Source organism: Delphinus delphis, chromosome 8 (genome assembly GCF_949987515.2).
Source record: "Delphinus delphis chromosome 8, mDelDel1.2, whole genome shotgun sequence".
NCBI lineage: Eukaryota > Metazoa > Chordata > Mammalia > Artiodactyla > Delphinidae > Delphinus > Delphinus delphis.
Window position 1 is genome coordinate 45,779,629 of NC_082690.1, and position 26,272 is coordinate 45,805,900.

A 26,272-nucleotide genomic window follows, 5' to 3' on the forward strand; every position below is an offset into this window, starting at 1 on the left:
TTCATTCACACTCCAGACCTGACAGCAGATAGAAGCAGTTAATCTGCGCTTACGTAGACATGTACGGTAAACAAATGGCAAAAAATTGAATAAACACTCTTTGTTCTTCAGTATTGCTGGAATGTAATCTCTCTATATGTGTGGTGTATCATCAAACCATTTAACTTCATGCAAGGTGTTCTTTTCTGAAATGGTGAATGATATTGATGGATTAGACCTAGATGTCCAAATTTTTAATAGGTATTCCATAGTATGTATACATACATTTAAAAAATTATATACATGCACTACTATACTAACATGTTTGCTATCAAACATGAAATAATATTAAATGATTAAATATTTGATTTATTTATTGTCACAAAAACATGTCCTGCCAAAATATATCTCATTATGATATTCTTTGGAAACAATGTAAAACTATGTTTCATTATCATGATTTTGTTGCCAAAAGCAATGTAAGGATTTCTGTTACCCGTCATTTTTATTACTGCCAATTTTCAACATTTGGAAACAATTTTCTAGTTAAAATGTTTCAAGTAAAGAATTTTAATTTTGACACATTTTGTTAAAAGTATGAAAGTGTCACTGGTAGAGTTTAGAAGAATTACTGTTTGGTATTTAAATGATGTTTGGTGTTAAATGATGATAATTTAATGGGCAAATTTTAAAACGGAGACATTTGCTTTATTGATAAAACAGATTAAAAAGTGAATACCGCAACGCTGGAACCATTTCAAAACATGTTTTCAAAAACTCATACCAGGAATAGGGCAAATGTAAGCTTTGTTGTTTTCTTATATTTACATCATTAGTGTTTGCAAATCCTGGTTTCTTTGCAAGTATTATTTTAAGCCACATGTTCATTTTGTGCGAGTTAGCTTAATTACATCAGATGTACGTGAGTTTAAGCACGCACATGTAAAAGGGAATGTGCTGTGTCCTGACCATCTTTAGGCAGCATACTGCACATAACAGGTGAACATCTGACATTGGAACTGAGTGGGGTTATCAGTGTTGCTTTGTATATTAAATAATAGTGGAGGTTGGTTTTCAATTTTATTTCTATGCTACAAATAGAAATCGAAATTATAAGATTTTTCTTTCTGATATTTTAATGGATTGTCTTCTCATTTTGGAAAATCACTGGTTGACGGGATAAAACCCGTATCACCTGCTCAGTTGACAGTTTGGGCTAGAGTATCAGTTCTTTGACAGCATGAGTAAAGTCTTAAATGGCTTTGTATCCCATGTGGTAACAGTTGGTAGTGTTTATATTGTTACTTGTTCGGTGTTTTAGAACTTTTTAAACTCTTCAAACTTCAGTGTCATCCTTATTCTCAATAGGAATCCAGTGAAGTAGAGATCATTCCCATTATCAGCTGAAGAAACTGAGGCTCCTTAGTTGCGACTTGCTCAAGGTTACATAAATAAGTGGCAGAACAGGGATTTAAAGGGCAGAGTCCTTTTTCATTAAAGTACATTTTTCTCATAGCTAATGCATTACATAAAGGAAGTATTCAAATATTTGCTAATTGTAATCAGGAAAACAGTGGAACAAAAGGTATAAGTCATTTCCCCCCCCCCCCCCAGTGTCAAAAAGCAGTTGAGAAAGAGAGCTGGGATAAATAACTTAAGTTCTAAAATATCCCAACCTTTTCTTTTTCAGTTGGTTAACATTAGTAGGTAATTGGATGGAATTGGAGAATTGATAAAGTGAATGGGAAATTGAAGACAGGTGGTTTCAAGAATGTTTGGCAACCCAACGTTAACCTTGAAGAAGCAAATGGAGAGTTACTGAATCCTAGTAGTTTTCTAAACCCAAGTGCTAGGGTTTGGAATTCCTTCAGATTTTATGCAATTATCTATTTGTTGCAATAGAAATTGGCATAAATGAATAGAAACTTAAACTATGCCATCTGTGCAAGGCAGTATTCAGAGACTGATGTTTATATAAATAAAGTAAATGAAAACCCTTAGAAAAAAAATTAAGCTACATTTCAAGCTGGATAGTGTGGCCAAAACTTCAACTTCTTAATTAGTAATAATGTCAGAAATCACAAAAGATGTATTTTACAATAGCAGGAAAAATGACAAACATTGAGAACATTCAAATCAAGAAAATAACGGGGGCACAGTGTGTGGTCCTCTCAAATTAAGGTACTGAGTACTTGGCTTCTTGGGGGGTTAAATATCTCTTTTCTACTAAGTTGTAGCTGTCCTGCACAGTGGCATCACAGTCCTGTCCTACCTTTCATAAGGTAATTTCAGGTTCTAAAAGAAGACCAAATTATTTTCGACTGGGAAAACTACAGAATAAAATAAAATAAAAATTTTAAATGGAAAATAATTCCATCAATTTAATGTATAAGAAGTGGTACATAAATGGATAGCATCTCTTGGTAATTTGCTAAGTAAAAACAGTTGTAGTGTTTTAGGATTATTTAGGGTTACTTAGAATGTATAAATATTCTATGTAAGTAAGGAGTATGTCTAAATTATTTACCTGGCTTTGTGAATAATAAATAAGAAATCCACAGATGTAAGGACTGTGTAGTTAGGAAACTTGAAGGGATATTTTGGAACTTTCAGGTCAACTTAAATTTACAAGTAGGGAAGCTGAGGTTTGGGGAGGAAAACTGACATTTCTGAAGTAATAGGCAAAGTCAGAAGTTGGGTCTCTGTGACCCACTTCTTTTAATTATAAATTTCTTTTAATTATAAAAGTGTCACTCTTCTTTTAATTATAAATTTTTCTAAGTTTCTTGTGTTATTGTTTAAATAGGACCTGGCATTTGTTGTTCTTTCTGTTATTCATTTTTTTATTCACTCATTCAGTAACTAATTGCTTTCTAGTGCCAGTGTCCTAGTTAATGAATAAACAAAAAAATCCTCTTCTCACAGTGGTTACGTGGAAAGAACAACCCTCACAGGCTGTTAGGAAAATTAAATGGGTTAGTATATATAAAATGCAACCTATGAGGTTGAGTCTGTTATCATCATCCTGATTTTATAGATGAGGACATTGAAAGTACAGAGAGGGTAAGTAACTTGTTCAGAATCACACAGCCAGTAAGTGGCAGAGCTGGATCCAGTCCAGGTAGTCGAGCCTGCAGACCAAGTCCTTTACCTCTGCCCTGTATCAAAAACCCTTGACAGAAAGGGTAAAAAGACTGGACTAGCCAGGACAACATAGACACCTGAATAGTGGGAAATCACCATTAGGGCTACTGGAGAATTTAAGTGACCCCTAAAAAGGGTCTTGGGCAACAGTTTGGATCTGACTCATGAGAGCCAATTAATTTCCAGCTTTGTTTTTTAAAGGAAATAATGAATAAAGCAATGATTCTTGTAACCTTTAAACTCATATTTTAATTCTCTCTTCTCTAACTTTGCAAAGTCACTTTTTTTTTTCCCATGAAAAACATAATGCCTATTATCCCAAAAGATCATTGTGAGGCTCACATGATAATAGATGAAAACCCTTTGCAAATTGCTTAAGCATTTCCTGCATGGTTTCTAGGTATCTCCTCTCCGTGTTTTTGGCAATTGACCTGTATGTTTATTTCTCTAGCACTTTGTGAGAAGACAAAGTGTATGAAGAAATGTTGCATGGTATTTGGGAAGAATGCTTGGTTATAAATTCTAGTTCAACCATCTCTTTTAGGTCTCTTCTTTTGTCCCCCGAGACTGTATTATCTTTATGTTCTCTTGAACCTCTAAGATTTCTGAGTAATCTGTAAAATGTTTATAAAGTATGATGTGATAGGTAAATGTTAAGGTCCTGTAGTTCTGTAACATTGATGGTGAAGGGTATAGAGTTGTTGAACAAATATGAACGGTAAGGATCTTTAGCACAATCGGTCATGCTTCAGTGATATTTTTCCCCCTCCAATCAAAATAACAAATCAGCCTTTTCCTCACAGGGGAAGTTCATTTGGTGTTAGCCATCATGCTTGTAAGTTGTGCCAACTAGGTGAACAAAAAGCACACTGATGAGAAACATGGGGCCCATTTCTTCTAACTTGAATGCCCCTGACTCTTTTGGTACATTGAGAAAGTCATTTCAGCTGTGATCTAAATTTTCTGCTTAGGTGGGGAAATTTCCCAGGCTTTTTCAAGCATGGTTAACTTGCTGGACCACATGATCTGGGTTCAAATAAATAACCACGTTATTTACATGTCTGTTTATTTCGTTGAATACCCAGCGTCTTAAGGTCTGGGGCTGCATCAATACATACGTGCATGTGTGCCTAGCGTCTAGCACCTAACATGATGCCTGGGAAATATTATGTGACCAATAAGCATTTGATAAATAAGTGAAAGAACTTAGCAAAATACAAAATAGGTTATACAAATCATGTTTTTTTTCAGGAAGTGTAATCATAATCCTAGACAGGTCAGAGTTAGTCTCTAGCAACATCTGAACCATCCTTCGTAGGTGTCCTCTTCTAGGGCTTTGTAGGCTATGTTTCTTATCCTTAGGAAATTCATCACCTTTTTAAAGTGATGAATTTCACGAAATGTATATAACTATCTTCGTTTTGTAAATAACCAAGAAAATCCCACCCAAAGATCATTTTCACCTTTCATTTTCTAAAAATAGTATTTCATAAAAATTTTACTTATTTGCACTCCACTTAAGTACTATCTTGTAGTTTTTTCCTCTTAATACATCATAGGTTATTTTTCTTTCTTTTTTTTGGCTGCACCGCACAGCTTGTGGGATTTTAGTTCTCCAAACAGGGATCGAACCTGGGCCCTTAGCTGTGAGAGCGTGGAGTCCTAACCACTGGACCACCAGGGAATTCCCAGGTTTTCTTTTTTTTTTTTATGGTTCTATACAGAGAGGTCAGCAAACTTTTTCTTAACGGGGTCAGATAGTAAATGTTTTAGGCTTTGTGAACCTTATGGTCTCTGTGGGAGCTCCCCAGTCCTGCTGCTGTAGCACCAAAGCAGCCAGAGATAAGATATTCAATACTATAAACAAGTGGGTCTGGCTGTGTTCCAATAACACTATTTATAAAAGCAAGCAGCCTTCCCTAGCCTCTTCTACTGTAATGAACATCTTCCTGTGTTTAGCCTTTTTTTTTCATTTATGTGTATTTGACAATTTCTACAAGGTAGCTCTGAAAAACTCTTAAAGCCTTGTCAGACTGCTTTCTAATAACAGCACTGGTGGGGGTGAGCAGTGGCCTACCCCCGGCTGGCCTGTCTGCATCATAGGAGGTTGCCAATATCGAACAGTTTTTGATTATAAAAATAGTAGTTGCAGATAGTTCAGCATAATAAATATAAACTTTATTAACCTTTTCACGCAACATACCCTCCAGTGTTGCAGCCTGGTCGTGTCCTAGGCCTTTATTTCAGTGTTCCTGTATCCCGAGTTGGGGCTTTAGCAGGGAAATGAGGAGTGGTGAGCCAAACTCATGCTAGTGGAGATATTCTTAGCCAGAGGTAGGGAGACTGGCTTCACAGTGTTAGGAACCACCAAGGAAGAAGCAAAATGTACATATGAATAGCCCGAAGTAACTTATCTTGTGTGGCAAGAATCCCAGGATTCAGACCTAGCTCTTTTGAATTCTAAGGCCATACGTTTTTAACTCTATGCCTCAATATGATTTGAATTCAGAGTCAGATGCAGTAAGGTAGTTTTACCTTTAAGAGTAGTTTAGCCTACACATTCCTTTAAACTTGGGGTTTGCAAACTATAAGTCTGTTTTTGTAAATGAAGTTTTATTGGAACACCATGTAGTTCATTCACTTATGCATTTCCTGTGTACCTTTCACACTGCAGTGGTAGAGTTGAGTGATGATGACAGAGGACTGATAACCTGCATTTATTGTTTGGCCCTTAAAAAGAAGTTTGCCACCCCCTCAGCATAGGTAAAGTAGCATCCATTATATTAGATTCAGTCCACAAACTACATCCTGAGGGCCAAAATCAACCGTGTACTTTTGTAAAGAAAAGCATTGAAACACAGCTGCTTGCCGTGCTGATTTGTTTGTGTTGCCTTTGAACTGCTTTTGTGCTTCTGTTCCATTCAATTAAGTCAGTGCCTGAAATTGTCTATATCCAAGTCCCTTCAGAAAGAAATTTAGCGTGCATTATTTTCCTTTCTTCCTCCCATGCTCTCCGCTCTCATTCTGGATTATATGTCCTTTCCTCCATGAGGAGGTGTGATAACACAGGGTTTTCAGGCTGTGGAGCCAAAGCATCTGAGTTCAGATCCTAGATCTATCACTATATACAGCTGACCCTAGAACAACATGGGTTTGAACTACGTGGGTCCACTTATATGCAGATTTTTTTCCCATAAAGACGTACTTCAGTACTACATGAGCCGAGGCTGGTTGATTCCTTGGAAGCAGGGCCCAGGATAGGAATGGCTGACTATAAAGTAATATGTGGATTTTTGACTGCGGAGAGTCAGTGCCCCTGTGTTGTTCAAGGGTCAACTGCAGTTATTTTTCAGCGTTAACATCGACATAAGACAACGGGCCATATTAGTGGGCCAAATAAAGTGGAGAGAATATTTAATAATCAGGTTACTTTAACTCCCTCATGATTAGAATATGCTAATAAATTGGGAGGTTAACAGGAGAAAAAATTTTAATATTTTGGAACATTTTCACCATATGTTCTTGTATTTTTCTGGAATATATCTTCTCTGAGTGGAAAAGTAGTCTGACAAACTGAGCAGAATTTTGTTTCTGCCACTTTACAGCTCTGTTACCTTAGGTAGGGGCTGCTTACCCTCTCTGCGCTGAACCTCCACTTACTCACTGGTAAAATGGGATTATTGGTGTCTGTCTCCTCATAGGCTTAATGAGGTAACTTTTGTAAAATGCCTGGAATGGGGCAGATGCTCTAAAAATGTTAGTTTCTTTCCGTGCCTTTCGTTCCCCAGAAGTGTTTGTTGTGTAAATTTTGCTTGGTAATCAGTGATGCTAATCGTAGAAAAGTTTATTTCTCTTCCTTTTCTAGAATAGGTCGCAAACTGAAACCTCCCAGTTTTTGTTTTGGTTGGCAGTGGCTGGTCCCTAAGATGAAACGAAAAAGGGGCATCTTTACTGTGAATGGGAGACAAGGAAACAGACCTGAGAGAGGAACACAGATTCACTTGGCTTTTCCTTTTCTTATTTGATTGCAGTATAAAGAAGAGGGCGGCAAGGTAACTAGTTACTGCCATGAAACCATGACTGGCTGGGTGCATGACGTGCTGGGCAGGAACTGGGCTTGTTTCACAGGAAAGAAGGAGGGAAATACCTTTGAGAATGTGAACGTGAACATAGCACACCTTGAGAATCTCCAGGAAAAGTGAGTTGTCGTAAATGAAAGTTACATATAGTTTTTTATAATATGTATGTCTGTCTTAATTCTTGGAAAATTTAATTTGATTATATAAAATGTATTTGACTTAGAAACATAAGCCATGTTATGTACAACTTTCCTGGAAAAATACATTGAGTGATAGAGAAGAAAGTAGTTTTTCAAAGTACTTCAAAAGTAATGGACCAATGATAGCTTTAAAGAATAGTTATATAAAGGACCACAGAATTGCAGTGACTTATACAGAAAAGTCATTTTATTATTGCCATGTAATAATATGTTGCATAATACTTGTAGATACGTATGTTTGTGTTGCAACAAATATAGGTGATGCTAATTGAACGTAAGTTTTAAACAAGGAAATAAATAACTGCAATTAAAGTTCTTAGTATTTATGTAGCGTATTAGTTTCCTGGGGCTGCCATAACAGAGTACCACCGACTGAACGGTTTAAGCAACAGAAACTTATTTTCTCACAATTCTGGAGGCTATAAGTCCAAGATAAGGTGTCAGCAGGTTTAGTTTCTTCTGAGGCCTCTGTCCCTGGCTTGCAGATGGCTGCTCACTGTTGTTCTACATGGTCATCCTGTCTGTGTCCTAATCTCCATTTCTCAAAAGTACACCAGTCATATTGGATTAGGGCCCACCCATATGGCCTCATTTAACCTTAATGTCCTCTTTAAAGGCCCTGTCTCTGAATACAGTCACATTCTGATGTACTGGAGGTTGGAACTTGAACACATGAATTTGAGGAGGACACAATTCAGTGTATAACTTTCAGTTAAAGTTTTTGTTGAGTTAGGTCCAGTTTAAGTAACTATGAACCACACAAGAGATTTCAGACTTTTATTAGTTTGGAAGGAAAAGATAAATATTAGCAGTAGCAAATTTTCTGTTTTGTTTGGTTGTGAAATCCACTGAAAGTGTACATGAACAAATCATCCAGAGCCAGACCACACTGGCAGTGAATAACTCTGCAGCAGAGAAGGTGGGGGGACATGAGTTCAAAGAGGACAAATCGCACTTGTCTGGGGAAGTACTCCCCAAGATTTAGACTAATTCATCACCTCCATTTTGAACTTAGCTTTTAAATTGCTTTGTTTGGAGTGATCCTTGAGCAACACCTTTCCTATGAAGCTGTTCACTTTTCACCCTACTACTTTGTACTTTTCTGACATTTCAAACATTGCCTCATTTAGTGAAGAAGCTACTAACCGGAGTGCTCAGAATCTATGTTGCCTCACTTGTAAAGTAAGCATTTAGGACTAAATTACCATCAAGGTCTCTTTCAGCTCTTAATGATCTGATTTCAAGATAGACATTTACAACTTAAAATATATTCCTGTGTCTTAAGAAACAACAACTGTAACTGGCTTTTGTTGTGTGTTAGTGTTGTCAGAAATAGAATACAGGCAGTTTTATAATCTATTTAATAAAGGTACCTCTCTGGTTTCACATTTTGCAACAAATGGGAAAGGATTTTGATAAAAACATTAACACATTATCAATGTGGTTGCACATTTTTCTTATTATTTTCAGTGCTCCCAGGATTTTTGACTATATCAAAATACTCTCTCTGCGAACATCTAAATTAAAAGAGAAAGAAAAGTTCAAAATATGCCTAACATGTTACTCAGGTTACGTATATCTTGCTTTGCATAATTGAATGTTAATGAAAGTCTTGGGTAGTGAGTCACACTTAAGTTACAGAATGTTATGTATGTATGTGTTTATGTATGTATGTATGTACGGCTGCATTGGGTCTTTGTTACTGTGCGTGGGCTTTCTCTAGTTGTGGTGAGCGGGGGCTACTCTTCGTTGCGGTGCGTGGGCTTCTCATTGTGGGGGCTTCTCTTGCTGCGGAGCACGGGCTCTAGGCGCACGGGCTTCAGTAGTTGTGGCTCATGGGCTCTAGAGCACAGGCTCAGTAGTTGTGGCTCATGGGCTTAGCTGCTCCGGGGCCAGAATCTTTTTTAGTAGAAATAACATGGTGAATTCTGTTCATTCCTAGCACCTGGCACATACGTGAGATCCATGTTTAAGTTAAATGAATAATCAACTCCCTCAGTTCTCTTGCTTTGTAAACATGCTCTTTGTGTGTTAGACTTGTTTACATCTATATCCAAGCATTTGGCATCAGGTAAACCAGTGCCTTTCAGATTTTAATGTTGCTGTGAATCATCTGGGGATCTTGTTAAAAATGTAGATTCTGATTCAGGTGGCCTGGGTTGGATACTCAGAGTCTGCATTTCTAGCAAGCTTCCAGGTGCTTCTGCTGATACTGGCTCAAGAACCAAATTTGAGTAACAAGGATATAAACCACATGGAACCATTTTTTTTTCCATCATGTGGTTATAATGCTTGCCATGCTATATATATATTGTATACAGTTTTGCTGTCCTCCCCCCACCGCCTTTATTTTTTATTATTACAAAGTTTAAAAGGTACATTGTAGAAATTGTAGAGGGTGGGGGAAAGGTGATGATCCTACGTCACCACTCAGAGATAACCATGGTTGTATGTACTTAGAGTATAAATATAAATGTTCACTTTCACAAAAATTGATTAATTCTATATAAACTTCTTTGATATTCTGCTTTTTTGTTTAATATAGTGTGAAGTCTTCCATATCACTAAATAATCTTCCAGATATTTTTACTGAATAAACTATATAGCAAATGAAGTACCATTGTTTATTTAATCCATCCTTTACCTTAGAATATTTATGTTTATAATCTATCACTGGTATAAAAATGTTTCACTGAACATCCTTATACATACATCTTAGTTCACTTGAACTTTTATTTTCATAGGACACATTCCAATTCTAGGCTATTGATAGAGATATAGAGATTGACATATCCAGTTGCCTTCCTGAAAGATTATACCACTTTCCACTCAGGCCCACAGTGTAAGAGTGCCTATTTTAACGGGATCTATTTACATCAGTAAAGAGTGTATCTGAAGCTGTCTTACTTTTGCTGGCAGGTATTCTAATAGGCTCTACAAATATAACCACAACTTTGTGAAAGCTATCAATGCCATTCAGAAGTCTTGGACTGCGACTGCATACATGGAATATGAGACTCTTACACTGAAAGAGATGATTAGGAGAGGTGGTGGCCACAGCCGGAGAATTCCAAGGTAATAAAGCACATCTCTTTATCACTAGTAAAGATATTTGTATCAATTGATCTCCTCCTCCCTGGGCTGTTCATCATTTTATTGGTCATCGTAACTTAGACTTTTTATGTTATCTTTTCCCTGACCATCTCCCTTTCCTATTCATACAGACTCGGATGTTCTCCAAGCCCTATTTATGGGTTTTGCTTTCACAGCATCTGCCATTTCCTTTACTCTCTTTCCAATTTCTACACTTTGGCTTAGGGCTTTGTCACCTCTATCCTGTATAATGGATCAGCTTCCTGCCTTCTCTCTCTTTGGTTTCTACCCCTCCCTGTCCCCACTCTTAGCCATTCTATGAAATACTGCCTGTTACATCTTACACCCAGCTATGGTTGAGTCACTACCTATTGTCTAATGAATAAATTTAGCCTGGTAATCAAAGCCACCTAAATTTGCCCATAACTGTATTGACTACCTTGACCTGCTTTCAAATAATATGACAGAAAATTCCTGAAAACTTTCACCTACCTCCATTCATGACACTCCCTTTGCCTCAGATACCCCTGAACTTACCTATAGAAACTGTCAAATTTGCCACCTGTAAAAATCTCAAAATCCTTTCTCTGTTTTTAGGTCCAGCAAAAAATATTCCATATTTATCAATATACCTCTGCTACCTTCAGCCAGAGTGGCATTTCCCTCCCATCTTTAGTTTATATACCCCATGGTGTATTTCTTATGGAAAATTATACCGTTCTTTGAATTTATACAGTCAGGAATTTGGTAGATTTATTCCCTCAAAACTGTAGCTGGATTTAGCAGACTATGTAGTTTCTCTCACAGTTCTACCCATATCTGAAAAGAATCTTACACAGTGTTTCTCAAAGTGTATTCTGAGGAATGACTAGTGTGTGAGATGCTCTGGTTAGTCGAAATTGGGAATGGGAGCATACCGTATTCCTTCTCAGATTCACTAAAGTGAAAGAGCCATCCTGTATCTGTGTGAGACGAGAAGTTGAGACCTGTTCAGTAACAAGCCAAAGGAGAACCCAGAGGAGGTGGGGTCAGCACTGGAGCCCAGGGAGACTGGGACTCCTGTCTGGAAGATTGAGCCTCAGCCCCAGCTGCTTTGCCATGTGTCAGGTGCCATGTTTCTGAAGAACTCTTGTTGAAAAACGTATTGTTTATGGACATCTGAGTCCAGAGCTCTCTGCAGATTCTTAAAAGAATCTGGACCCAAATGATTGAAAGCCAATAATGTATAGTGTGCCTGTGATGTTTGTAATTCTCACTTCTCCATCTCCCTGATTTCTCTTTCACTGTCTTCATTTTCACACCACTGAGCTTTGTTGTCACATTGCTTTTGTTTTATCTGTGTGTGCATTGATGGGCAAACACTCTGCCTTTATAGGATGTTAGGAAGAAGGAAGTTAACAATTGCCTGTTTTGTGCTAGATAGTCACCTAAATGTATCAGCAGCAATTTAGTCTTAATGACATGGAGGACGATGATGGTGGTGGTGATCATCCTAATAGCTTAATAATTTAGTAAGGACTTATCAGAGACAAGGCCATGTTTTAAGCACTTGTTAATCATTATTACATTGAATTTTCATAACAATCCTTTGCGGTAGGCATGATTGTACCCATCTTAATAGGAGGTGATCATAGTTTTGTGATGTTAAGGTCTTTGACGAATGTTACACAGCTAGTAAGTGGTAAAGCCATTTGTGGCCATCTTTGTGTCTTACTTTCATCTGTTTATGGAGCTAGACTGCCTGCTTCTACTTAGATCTCTTATATACAGGCCTTCACTTCTTTTACAGCTACCATCACCACCATCTCCAGAGTCAAACATCAGTCATTCCTCTATTTTCTCTAAACCCTTTGTAGGCCATCTTCAATTTCTCACATCTGCTTTCTTGGTCAAAATCTATTAAAAGTAAGAGAATGCAGCTATTTAGGCATACTAGAATTAGCAATGGCAATATACGAAACCAACATGATTTCACCGGGGAAAATTACTAGATCCTGAAAAAGAAATGGGTAATTTATACAACTTAGTTGTATAATTGACACATTGTATAGTAGACACATGTTTGTATAATAGACACATTGAAACACTGCTAGACAAGTGCTCTTTGGATCTGAATCTACATTCTAGCCAGCCAGGTGGTTGAAATCATGGAATCATCCTCAAAGGAAAGAATATATATTGACATCAAATGTCTATTTCCATCCTAGGCCCAAACCTGCACCAATAACTGCTGAAATACAGAAAAAGATTTTGCATTTGCCAGCATCCTGGGACTGGAGAAATGTTCATGGTACCAATTTTGTTACTCCTGTTCGAAACCAAGGTAAAAAAAAAGTCTGATTTTTTTTTCATTAATTCATTCTGAAATATTTATTAAACATTTACTATGTGCCAGGCTCTCAGATTTTGGGGATACAGAGGTGAATAGGTTATGATCCACTTTAGTAAAGAAATGGAAAATATATAACTAATGAATACTCACTTCTTTTTGTGTCCATGACAGACTTTGGTAGTAGATAATCTCTCCAGCAGAGCTCAGCATTTCTTCAGTATCCTTCTCAGTGTGTTCCAGGTAGCTAATGAAATTAGAGTGATACGTAAGCCAACCTCATTTGCCCTCCTAGTCACAGAGACTTGTGTAGAAACAAAGAATTGCATGCAGCCAAAATTGGTCTTCCTTCTGCAAGTGGTTTGCTGGAATCTTTTTTTTTTTTTAATTGAAGTATAATAGATTTACAATGTTGTTTTAGTTTCAGGTGTACAGCAAAGTGACTCAGTTTATATATATGTATTCCTTTTCAGATTCTTTTCCATTATAGTTTATTAAAAGACATTGAATATAGTTCCCTGTGCTATACAGTAAGTCCTTGTTGTTTATCTATTTTATATATAGTAGTGTGTATCTGTTAATCCCAAACTCCTGATTTATCCCTCCCCTTTCCCCTTTGGTAACCAGTTTTTTTCTATGTCTGTGAGTCTGTTTCTGTTTTGTAAATAAGTTCATCTGTATTACTTTTTAGATTCTACATGTAAGTGATATATGATATTTGTCTTTGATTTACTTAGTATGATAATCTCTAGGATCATCATGTTGCTGAAAATGGCAATATTTCATTCTTTTTTATGGCTGAGTAATATTCCATTGTGTATATATACCACATCTTCTTTATGCTGGAATCCTTCTTTACTACCTGTCTGCCCACTCTACCCCTTTTTCCTCCCCCCATCATTTAGTCTTTAATTACTTTAGGAGCCCAGAAAATGAATCCTTAAATTTTTTTCTGGTAAAGTAGATTTTTTGAGCTGTGTAAAGACCTTTCAATTAACTTTACCCCAGGATAAGACATATAATGGTAAGTATTAACTCAGCTTCCTGAATGGTGGGCTGGAGGCAGAGCCCAGGTTTATCAGAATTATCACTGTAATTGCATTTTATGTTATTTTTGGAAATTGGATACAGGATGAGTAGATTTAATAACGTTTCCTCTCATAGCACTTGAGAGCAAATTATTTTATCCTAAATTTTAGCCAACAATGATTGGAGAATCATTTATATAATACTCAGGTTTATTACTTCTAAGCTCATTTTGAAGATAATTACAGTACACATGACTGCTTTGTTACTATAAAATGGGCGTAGTGTTTACTGTCTGGAAACATTCTGATTAGTGTCTCCTGAGAGAGGATTATAAATTTATGACACCCAAAGATAAATTGTCCTTCCCCTTTCCTAAAATTCAATGCTAATCAGCCTCTCCCACTTCTCAACATTCACCACCAACCCTTCAGTTCATCCTGACTGAATTCTTGCAAAGTGTTCTGAATATATGGAGCTTTGAGCAGGTCTTACAGCAGCAGTGTTCCTGTCCTTCATCTGACACCAGAGATCTCATCTCTTTGTCTTTCCTTTGTATCAGTTATTCTGAGACTCTTTGGCTCTAGAGAAAGTGTGGGTCCTGAAATCCATCCCTACCTTTTCTGGGGATAGCTTCCTTGGAAAGGAGGGATTGGAAATGAGAGAAATTTGAAGGTAATTGAGAAATGAATGGGAAGTCGATTAAAGGTTTGATATTAAGAGAGGATTAAAATTTATTCTGTCATCAAACAGGTTTCCTATCCTTATTGGAGAGGATTAAGTAAATACTGCATGTCAAGTGTTGGTTACTGAGGGCTTGGCACATGGTTGTTTCCACTGTGTTGCAGTGTTTATAGAGTATCTAATATGTTAGGAGGTTTTTTTTTGGCTGCGTTGGGTCTTTGCTGCTGTGCGTGGACTTTCTTTAGTTGTGATGAGCGGGGCTACTCTTCGTTGCAGTGTGCAGGCTTTTCATTGCGGTGGCTCGTCTTGTTGTGAAGCACCAGCTCTAGGCACGTGGGCTTCAGTAGTTGCAGCACACAGGCTCAGTAGTTACGGCACGCAGGCTCAGTAGTTACGGCACGCAGGCCCTAGAGCGTGCGGGCTCAGTAGTTGTGGCGCACGGGCTTAGTTGCTCTGCACATGTGGGATCTTCCCGGACCAGGGATTGAACCCCTATCCCCTGCTTCTTAACCACTGCGCCACCAGGGAAGTCCAGTAATTTTTGTTTAATGGCTGAGGATATAAAGACCAATATGACATGGTCCTCATCCTAGAAACTACAGTTTAGCAAGACCTGCAAGCAAAACATTAAAATACAGTATAATAACTGCTTTAATAGGGCGTTCTTAAAATTCTTTAGGGAAAGGTTGAAAGAAATATTTAGTTCCACTCACTTCACAAAATATATGATTGACTACTGATGAGATAATTATTCAGGGGAAGGAAATTAGACTTTCTAAAGCTATATCCTTTGACAATGATTTTCTTGTGGCTTGGTAAAAGGTATTGTCATCTCTAATATTCCATATTCTTTGAGTGTTATAAATATGGTTTGTACAGACATGGGCAATTTAAAAACAGAGGGCTTTGACAGATTAATTGCTTTTAAACTGATCCCTCATCTGTAGTATCTTGTTAGGTGTCTGAGAAAATAATGTACTTAGTTGTTCCTCTTTTGATTTCTTTTTGGTTTTCTGTACTTTAGGTTGGGAAAAAGTTATTTTCTATTCCTACTAACCGGGCTACTTGGAAATTTCCACTAACTTAAATACACCAGTGTTCTATATAACCTAGAATTCAAAATTACCCACAGTTAAGGGAATTCACAACTTTTCTCTATTTGGAGAGCAAATCAAGATTAATGAAAAAAAAATATGGCGGGGATGGGGGCAAATTCTTACCTTTACACGTGTTAACATCTCTAAGCACTAGCCATGTAGCCAGGATTTACTTTGATGTGTGAGAGGGAAGAGAGCTAGGAAGTTGCAAGAGGTGGGACTTTCTTTGTTCTTCTCCCAGCTGTGCTGCCTTTTTTTATTATTGCATCTTCAAGAGAGAAGGGGAGTGTCTTTCAGGTCACATTAATTAGGAAATGCAGAGGGTTTTCCTAACTTTAAAATCTAGTTTGTTTAAGTCTTGTTCTAACTACTGTTTATATTAAAACTGGAAGGCAGGGGCCTTAAACTGCTCCACCCTATTCCTTTTACACACAAGATAAACAGAAATGCCAGAAAGGTCAAGTGACTTGCCCAGAGTCACACAGCTGAGTGACGGGGTGGGAGGGAAGGGAAAAAGAATCCTGGCTCCTTACTCCCAGTTCAGTGTTCTCTCCACTGTTAGAAGTTACAGCTGAATATAGTTAAACCATCTGACAATCACATACCCGTTTGAGATTGTGGAAATATGATTACCATAGAGCTCTGTCTGGATCGTCTCCCCATCTTCTTCTTTATTGCCCTGTAGTCTTCTTAAGAGAAAATGGTCCTTTTATTTATTTTTGTTATTTATTTATTTACTATTTGTTTATTGAAGTATAGTTGATTTACAGAATCTAGACTCTGGCCTGACTTCTGAAGAGGCATTACTTACATTGGCAGCTGACCTTCTGGGAACATCAAGGGCTTGAGGAAGGTTATCTCCATTCCTCATTCCTGTGATCTCTCTGTTAACAGAGCACATTCTGAGCCCTTGAATGTACATGTGGCCTGTCCCTCCCACAATGCTGGATGGTCAGATGATGAGGATTTAATAGTTAATACCAAGAGAGATTATTTCTGTGGCTGCCCTGGGCCAAGAATGCTAAATGGCCAAATTGGGGCCATTTCTAGACTCTTGTGATGTTATTTATTGAAAGATCCTGATGTCTCAAGAAAGGAACACTGGCCTTGGCCATTTACTGTCACTCATCTAGTTCTTTGACATTCTGTCATTTGAAAGAGGAGTCCTAAGGATAGTATTATTTGGATGGTTTTGAAAACAAAATGTGCACGTTAATTTCATTCTATCTAGTAACTAGAAGACAGGGAAAGGAAATTTGAAAATTCTTTAAAGTAGATACTGATCTATAAATGGAAAAAGACAGTACTCTGCATTAGGAGACATGTAGATGCTAGCACCTGCCACCCTTTAGTTTTGTGACTTTGGACAGGTCAGTGCTTCTTTTTGAATCTCAGTGTATGTATTGTTGAGTAGGTTGCACACTAGATGAATCCCAAGGCCCCTTTCCAAATGTTTCTCTTCTAATCTTCATAATTTAGGTGATCCCTCAGTGGCAAAAGCAGTATGGATAAATCTGAGATGTTTACGGGGAGAATTTTGGGGACCATCAGAATGGTAGCAGTTACAGGGTGATAGGGCTCTAATGGACTAAAAGTAAATATTAACTGTTTCCATTGAAATAACCTTCTTTCCTGGATATAAATATGTATCCACTTATTCATAATTTGACTTTTCTTTCTACAAAGATGCACTGAGTTCCTTCATTGCCTCAGGCATCAAGGTGAAGAAACAGATTTCCTGTAAATACTCAAAGAAATTCACAATTTAGTTTGAGGAAAACGGTATTAAGTAGTTCAAGTAGGCTTAAGAATGTTAGAGGCTGAGCATAGAGTATCCTGGCTTTCCTTTGTACTCAGGGAGGGACATGAATGAACAGTTACCAGGAGAAGAGAAAAACAGTGCCCCTCATATTTTTAATGGACAGTGTTCTTCTTAATACTTTTTGGAGGAAGACATTCACTAACTAAATTCAGACTTATTAAAGAGAACAAAGGCAGCATTCTCTTTATGTAGAATGAGTGTTTTGAATTGTAATATTGTCTGTTCGTTCATCTTACTTTACGTGCACAAGGGAGTGCTTACCATTCAAGTAATTTGGTAACTAATTAATATTAGTAACTTGAGTAACATGTCAACTTCATTTAATACCAGTGTCTCAGGTTTGGTACAAGCATATCTCCATGTAGAATTTGTATCAGTGGCAGATGTGAAAGAGGCTGTATCATAATGGGGATATTAAGTTATGCTCATTTCTTTCTAGAATTGTAACAAGTGGAAATCCCAGTTTTGTTACATACATTCCATATTTTATTCTGTGTATTTCTTCTACTCACACATATTGAAGAAACAGATAAAAATATTTTTATATAAATTACCTCATAATACAATATTTTTCTTCTCTTGAAGCAGCAACTATATTCCTAGCATATGCTTCTTAAGTAAATTTATTTTGTCTTGCCAGAACATTTACATATTAAATAAAGCTGTTTTCCTTTCCCTTCTCCCCTACCTCCATACAGCTACATTTCAACTCATTTTCCATTTCACTACCTCCATCTGCTTTATATCTTTACTTCCTTACTGGCCACCTTAAATACCATATCTATCATTGTAATTACTCTCTTACCTCCTTGGACTTTGTTGTATTTTGCCTCCTTGACCCTGGTTGAATCCCACTCTCTACTATAATACACCCATACCTGAGCCATTATTAGGGTTAATTCCACCCAACAAGGGCTTTAGAAAATGCCTCTCTGGAGATATTTAAAAGCTTAGCTTATATGTATCCCTCCATTATTTTCTCTCAATTTGATGGCTCAGAATGTTGCAAATGTAAATCATTTCTGCATTAAGAATACTGCCAAATGGAAGCAACCTAAGTGTCCATCAACAGATGAATGGATAAAGAAGATGTGGCACATATATACAGTGGAATATTACTTGGCCATAAAAAGAAACGAAATTGAGTTATTTGTAGTGAGGTGGATGGACCTAGAGACTGTCATACAAAGTGAAGTAAGTCAGAAAGAGAAAAATAAATACTGTATGGTAATACATATATATATGGAATATAAAAAAAAGGATCTGAAGAACCTAGGGGCAGGACAGGAATAAAGACGCGCAGACGTAGAGAATGGACTTGAGGACACAGAGAGGGGGAAGGGTAAGCTGGGACGAAGTGAGAGAGTGGCATGGACACATATACACTACCAAATGTAAAATAGATAGCCGGTGGGAAGCAGCCGCATAGCACAGGGAGATCAGCTGGGTGCTTTGTGACCACCTAGAGGGGTGGGATAGGGAGGGTGGGAGGGAGACACAAGAGGGAGGAGATATGGGGATATATGTATATGTATAGCTGATTCACTTTGTTATAAAGCAGAAACTAACACACCATTGTAAAGCAATTATATGCCAATAAAGATGTTAAAAAAAAAAAGAATATTGTCAAATGCTTTGCAGAAGTTAGGTTTTTTTCTCCCAAAATATTTTCAAGGAAAGCCCCATATAGTAATGATTGCCTTTTGGTGAAAAACTAAAATCTTAATGTTTGCCTATAAGGTCAGTAGCATTCTTTGATTGAATCTTCTTTATTATGCTGATCCTTATGAACAAAAAACGCAACACTCAATATAAATATATTAATGTATGTCATGCACTTAAGGTTTCTATGATTCTTTTTGAGTGCGTCAAAGGTCTCTTGGGTTATATATCCTTCTTTTCTATCACCAGGGTCTTGTGGAAGCTGCTACTCATTTGCTTCTATGGGGATGATGGAAGCAAGAATCCGTATACTAACCAACAATACCCAGACCCCAATCTTGAGTCCTCAGGAGGTTGTGTCTTGCAGCCAGTATGCTCAAGGTATGTGTTGTATTTCAGGCACTGTTTACCTGTGTGTAGTTTGCCATTGTTGGCAAAGGCAAAAGGATGGGATAGTAGAGAGATCATAATGTCTTCTGTCAGAAAACCTGGGTGCGATTCACAGAAAGATAGACAACATGAAAAGGCAGAGGGCTATCTATGTACCAGATGAAGGAACAAGATAAAACCCCAGAAAAACAACTAAATGAAGTGGAGATAGGCAACCTTCCAGAAAAGGATTCAGAATAATGAGGGCGAAGATGATCCAGGACCTTGGAAAAAGAGTGGAGACAAAGATCGAGAAGATGCAAGAAATGTTTATAAAACACCTAGAAGGATTAAAGAACAAACAAACAGAGATGAACAATACAATAACTGAAATGAAAACTACGCTAGAAGGAATCAATAGCAGAATAACTGAAGCAGAAGAACGGATAAGTGACCTGGAAAACAGAATGGTGGAATTCACCGCTGCAGAACAGAATAAAGAAAAAAGAATGAAAAGAAGACAGCCTAAGAGACCGTGGGGACAACATTAAATGCAACAACATTCGCATTACAGGGGTCCCAGAAGGAGAAGGGAGAGAGGACCCGAGAAAATATTTGAAGAGTCAAAAACTTCCCTAACATGGGAAAGGAAACAGCCACCCAAGTCCAGGAAGCACAGAGAGTCCAATACAGGATAAACCCAAGGAGAAACACACTGAGACACATAGTAATCAAACTGGCAAAAATTAAAGACAAAGAAAAATTATTGAAAGCAGCAAGGGAAGAATGACAAATAACACACAAGGGAACTCCCATAAGGTTAACAGATGATTTCTCAGCAGAAACTCTACAAGCCAGAAGGGAGTGGCATGATATACTTAAAGTGATGAAAGGGAAGAACCTTACAACCAAGATTACTCTACCTGGCAAGGATCTCATTCAGACTCGATGGAGAAATCAAAAGCTTTCCAGACAAGCAAAAGCTAAGAGATATCAGCACCACCAAACCAGCTCTACAAGAAATGCTAAAGGAACTTCTCTAAGTGGGAAATGCAAGCGAAGATAAGGACCTACAAAAACAAACCCAAAACAATTAAGAAAATGGTCATAGTAACATACATATCGATAATTACCTTAAACGTGAATGGATTAAATGCTCCAACCAAAAGACACAGGCTTGCTGAATGGATACAAAAACAAGACCCGTATATATGCTGTCTACAAGAGACCCACTTTAGACCTAGGGACACATACAGACTGAAAGTGAGGAGATGGAAAAAGATATTCCATACAAATGGAAATCAAAAGAAAAGTGCAGTAGCAATACCCATATCAGATAAAATAGACTTTAAAATAAAGAATGTTACAAGAGACAAGGAAGGACACTACATAATGACCAAGGGATCAATCCAAGAAGAAGATATAACAATTATAAATATATATGCACCCAACATAGAAGCACCTCAATACATAAGGCAACTGCTAACAACTATAAAAGAGGAAATCGACAGTAACACAATAATAGTGGGGGACTTTAACACCTCACTTACACCAATGGATGGATCATCAAAACAGAAAATTAATAAGGAAACAGAAGCTTTAAATGACACAATAGACCAGATAGATTTAATTGATATTTATAGGACATTCCATCCAAAAACAGCAGGTTACACTTTCTTCTCAAGTGTGCATGGAACATTCTCCAGGATAGATCACATCTTGGGTCACAAATCAAGCCTAAGTGAATTTAAGAAAATTGAAATCGTATCAAGCATCTTTTCTGACCACAATGCTATGAGATTAGAAATGAATTACAGGGAAAAAAACGTAAAAAACACAAACACATGGAGGCAAAACAATGAGTTTAGACAAAGAGATCACTGAAGAAATCAAAGAGGAAATCAAAAAATACCTAGAGACAAATGAAAATGAAACGACTATCCAAAACTGCAGCAAAAGCAGTTCTAAGAGGGAAGTTTATAGCTATACAAGCCTACCTCAAGAAACAGGAAAAATCTCAAATAAACAATCTTACCTTACACCTAAAGGAGCTAGAGAAAGAAGAACAAACAAAACCCAAAGTTAGCAGAAGGAAAGAAATCATAAAGATCAGAGCAGAAATAAATGAAATAGAAACAAAGAAAACAATAGCAAAGATCAATAAAACTAAAAGCTGGTTCTTTGAGAAGATAAACCATATTGATAAACCATTAGCCAGACTCATCAAGAAAAAGAGGGAGAGGACTCAAATCAATAAAATTAGAAATGAAAAAGGAGAAGTTGCAACAGACACCGCAGAAATACAGAGCATCCTAAGAGACTACTACAAGCAACTCTATGCCAATAAAATGGACAATCTGGAAGAAATGGACAAATTCTTAGAAAGGTATGACCTTCCAAGACTGAACCAGGAAGAAATAGAAAATATGAACAGACCAATCACAAGTAATGAAACTGTGATTAAAAATCTTCCAACAAACAAAAGTCCAGGACCAGATGGCTTCACAGGTGAATTCTATCAAACATTTAGAGAAGAGCAAACACCTATCCTTCTCAAACTCTTCCAAAATGTTGCAAAGGAAGGAACACCCCCAAACTCATTCTATGAGGCCACCAGCACCCTGATACCAAAACTGGACAAAGATGCTACAACAAAAGAAAATTACAGTGCTTCCCTGGTGGCGCAGTGGTTGAGAGTCCGCCTGCTGATGCAGGGGACACGGTTTTGTGCCCCAGTCTGGGAAGATCCCATATGCCACGGAGCAGCTAGGCCCGTGAACCATGGCCACTGAGCCTGCGTATCCAGAGCCTGTGCTCCGCAATGGGAGAGGCCACAACAGTGCGAGGCCGCATACTGCAAAAAAAAAAAAAAGAAAGAAAATTACAGACCAATATCACTGATGAATATAGATGCAAAAATCCTCAACAAAATACTAGCAAACAGAATCCAACAACACATTAAAAGGATCATACACCATGATCAACTGGGATTTATCCCAGGGATGCAAGGATTCTTCAATATATGCAAATCAATCAATGTGATACACTATATTAACAAATTGAAGAATAAAAAACATATGATCATCTCAATAGATTCAGAAAAAGCTTTTGAAAAAATTCAATACCCATTTATGATCAAAATTCTCCAGAAAGCGGGCATAGAGGGAACCTACCTCAACATAATAAAGGCTATATATGACAGACCCACAGCAAACATCATTCTCAATGGTGAAAAGCTGAAAGCATTTCCTCTAAGATCATGAAGAAGACAAGGTTGCCCACTCTCACCACTATTATTCAACATAGTTTTCGAAGTTTTAGCCACAGCAATCAGAGAAGAAAAAGAAATAAAAGGAATCCTGATCTGGAAAGAAGAAGTAAAACTGTCAGTGTTTGCAGATGACATGATACGATACATAGAGAATCCTAAAGATGCTACCAGAAAACTACCAGAGCTAATCAATGAATTTGGTAAAGTTGCAGGATACAAAATTAATGCACAGAAATCTCTTGCATTCCTATATACTAATGATGAAAAATCTGAAAGAGAAATTAAGGAAACACTCCCTTTTACCATTGCAACAAAAAGAGTAAAATACCTAGGAATAAACCTACTTAGGGAGAGAAAAGACCTGTAAGCAGAAAACTCTAAGACACTGATGAAAGAAATTAAAGATGATACCAACAGATGGAGAGAGATACCATGTTCTGGGATTGGAAGAATCAATATTGTAAAAATGACTATACTACCCAAAGCAATCTACAGACTCAATGCAATCCCTATCAAATTACCAATGGCATTTTTCACAGAACTAGAACAAAATACCTTAAAATTTGTATGGAGACACAAAAGACCCTGAATACCCAAAGCAGTCTTGAGGGAAAAAAGCAGAGCTGGAGGAATCAGACTCCCTGACTTCAGACTATACAAAAAGCTACAGTAATCAAGACAATATGGTACTGCCACAAAATAGAAATATAGATCAATGGAACAAGATAGAAAGCCCAGAGATAAACCCACGCACTTATGGTCAATTAAGCTATGACAAAGGAGGCAAGGATATACAATGGAGAAAAGACAGTCTCTTCAATAAGTGGTGCTGGGAAAAGTGGACAGCTACGTGTAAAAGAATGAAATTAGAACACTCCCTAACACCATACACAAAAGTAAAGTCAAAATGGATTAGAGACCTAAATGTAAGACTGGACACTATAAAACTCTTAGAGGAAAACATAGGAAGAACACTCTTTGACATACATCACAGCAAGATCTGTTTTGATCCACCTCCTAGAGTAATAGAAATAAAAACAAACATCAACAAATGGGACCTAATGAAACTTAAAAGCTTTTGCACAGCAAAGGAAACCATAAACAAGACGAAAAGATAATCCTCAGAATGGGCGAAAATATTTGCAAATGAATCAATGGACAAAGGATTAATCTCTAAAATATATAGATTATAAAAAAATAATCTCTAAAATATATATTAATCTCTAAAATTAATCTCTAAAATATGCAGCTGAATGTTAAAAAACTAAATAACCCAGTCAAAAAATGGGCAGAAGACCTAAATAGACATTTCTCCGAAGAAGACATACAGATGGCCAAGAGGCACATGAAAAGCTGCTCAACATCACTAATTATTAGAGAAATGCAAATCAAAACCACAATGATGTATCACCTCACACCAGTTAGAATGGGCATCATCAGAAAATCTACAAACAACAAATGCTGGAGAGGGTGTGGAGAAAAGGGAACCCTCTTGCACTGTTGGTGGGAATGTAAATTGATACAGCCACTATGGAGAACAGTATGAAGGTTCCTTAAAAAACTAAAAATAGAACTACCATATGACCCAGCAATCCCACTACCGGGCATATACCCAGAGAAAGCCATAATTCAAAAAGATACATGCACCCCAATGTTCTTTGCAGCACTATTTACAATAGCCAGGTCATGGAAGCAACCTAAATGCCCATTGACAGACGAATGGATAAAGAAGATGTGGTACATATATACAATGGAATATTACTCAGCCATAAAAAGGAACGAAATTGGGTCATTTGTTGAGACGTGGGTGGATCTAGAGACTGTCATACAGAGTGAAGTCAGAAAGAGAAAAATTAATGTGTATTAATGCATATATTTGGAACCTAGAAAAATGGTACAGATGAACTGGTTTGCAGGGCAGAAATTGAGACACAGATGTAGAGAACAAACTTATGGACACCAAGGTGGGAAAGTGGTGGGGGAGGTGGGGGTGGTGGTGTGATGAATTGGGCGATTGGGATTGGCATGTATACACTGATGTGTATAAAACTGATGACTAATAAGAACCTGCTGTATACAAAAATAAATAAAATAAAATTCAAAAATTCAGAAAAAAAAACAATCCTGGGTGCAACTTCTGGCCGTATCACTTATTATTGAGTGGTTTCTCATGGAATTCACTGTACCATCCAGCAACATGTCAATAATTGCTATATTTTGAGTAAGCACTGGCTCTTAGGAGCCTCTTACATGCATTACCCAACAGTGCTCAAACCCTGAAAGAGTAGCTGTTATCCTATTTATAGACAAGGAACAGACATGAAGTTGTTCTATAGTATTTTGAAGGCCACTCAGCTTCTAAGCATGAATCTCAGTCCCAAATAAGGTCTCATTCTGAAACCTAATTCTTATTGAAATCATACAAAACTGGTTTCTCTCCAGAAGGATTTAAAAATTGTGTACGTAGGCTTCTAGAACAGGCTATACGTAAGGTGTGTAGAAAGCCCGGCTGCCGTTGATTCAGGGAGAAACATGCTCATTTTAAAGTTTTCTGCTGTCAACCCCAGGTTTGGCTACTAGAGACTTTCTCAGTCCACCAGTGAAACTGCTGGTGAATGATTGTCAGTGAGCCTTTCCTTCTTTCTGAAATACTTATTAAACTCTGACATTGTGACTTTTGGGCCCTGGGGACTCTGAAGTATCAAGAGAGTCCTTACCCTCATGAAGACAGTTACATGAGGAAAATAGAAATTAAATAATTATAAGAACAATGAAGAAAAAGGGTTCTGGGTGTGTATACAGGCATACCTCATTTTATTGTGCTTCTCAGATACAGCATGGTTTTTTGTTTTTTACAAATTGAAGGTTCGTGGCAACCCTGCATCGAGCAGGTCTGTCAGTGCCATTTTTGCAACAGGGTTTGCTCACTTCATGTCTCTTCATCACATTTTGGTAATTCTTTTTTTTTTTTTTATTTTGCGGTACGCGGGCCTCTCACTGTTGGGGCCTCTCACTGTTGTGGCCTCTCCCGTTGCGGAGCACAGGCTCCGGACGCGCAGGCTCAGCGGCCATAGCTCACGGGCCCAGCGGCTCCGCGGCATGTGGGATCTTCCCGGACCGGGGCACGAACCCGTGTCCCCTGCATCGTCAGGCGGACTCTCAACCACTGCGCCACCAGGGAAGCCCTTTGGTAATTCTTGAAATATTTCCAACCCTCTGCCAGCAAAACGATTATAACTCATTGAATGCTCTGGTGATGGTTAGCGGTTTTTTTTTTTAGCAATAAAGCATTTTAAAATTAAGGTGTGTGTACTGTTTTTTAGACAAAATGCACACTTAATAGACTACAGTAGACTGTAAACATAACTTTTATATGCACTAGGAAACCAAAACGTTTGTGTGACTTTATTGTGATATTTGCTTTATTGTGGTAGTCTGGAACTGAACCTGCAGTGTCTCTGAGATATGCTTGTAATAGGGCCAGGACTGGAGGAAGGATATGGGGACCTAATTTAGA

General features: G+C 37.6%; 1 protein-coding gene across 1 annotated transcript in view; it reads left to right on the forward strand.

Annotated features, from left to right (window-relative positions):
* Window positions 1-26,272, forward strand: part of CTSC (cathepsin C) — a 41,625-nt gene that overhangs the window by 13,203 nt on the left and 2,150 nt on the right. The window contains exons 3-6 of the mRNA XM_060018128.1: window positions 7,155-7,321; window positions 10,322-10,477; window positions 12,703-12,818; window positions 19,365-19,496. Of these exons, the coding sequence (XP_059874111.1) occupies window positions 7,155-7,321; window positions 10,322-10,477; window positions 12,703-12,818; window positions 19,365-19,496 (571 nt within the window). The remainder of the gene's footprint in view (window positions 1-7,154; window positions 7,322-10,321; window positions 10,478-12,702; window positions 12,819-19,364; window positions 19,497-26,272) is intronic.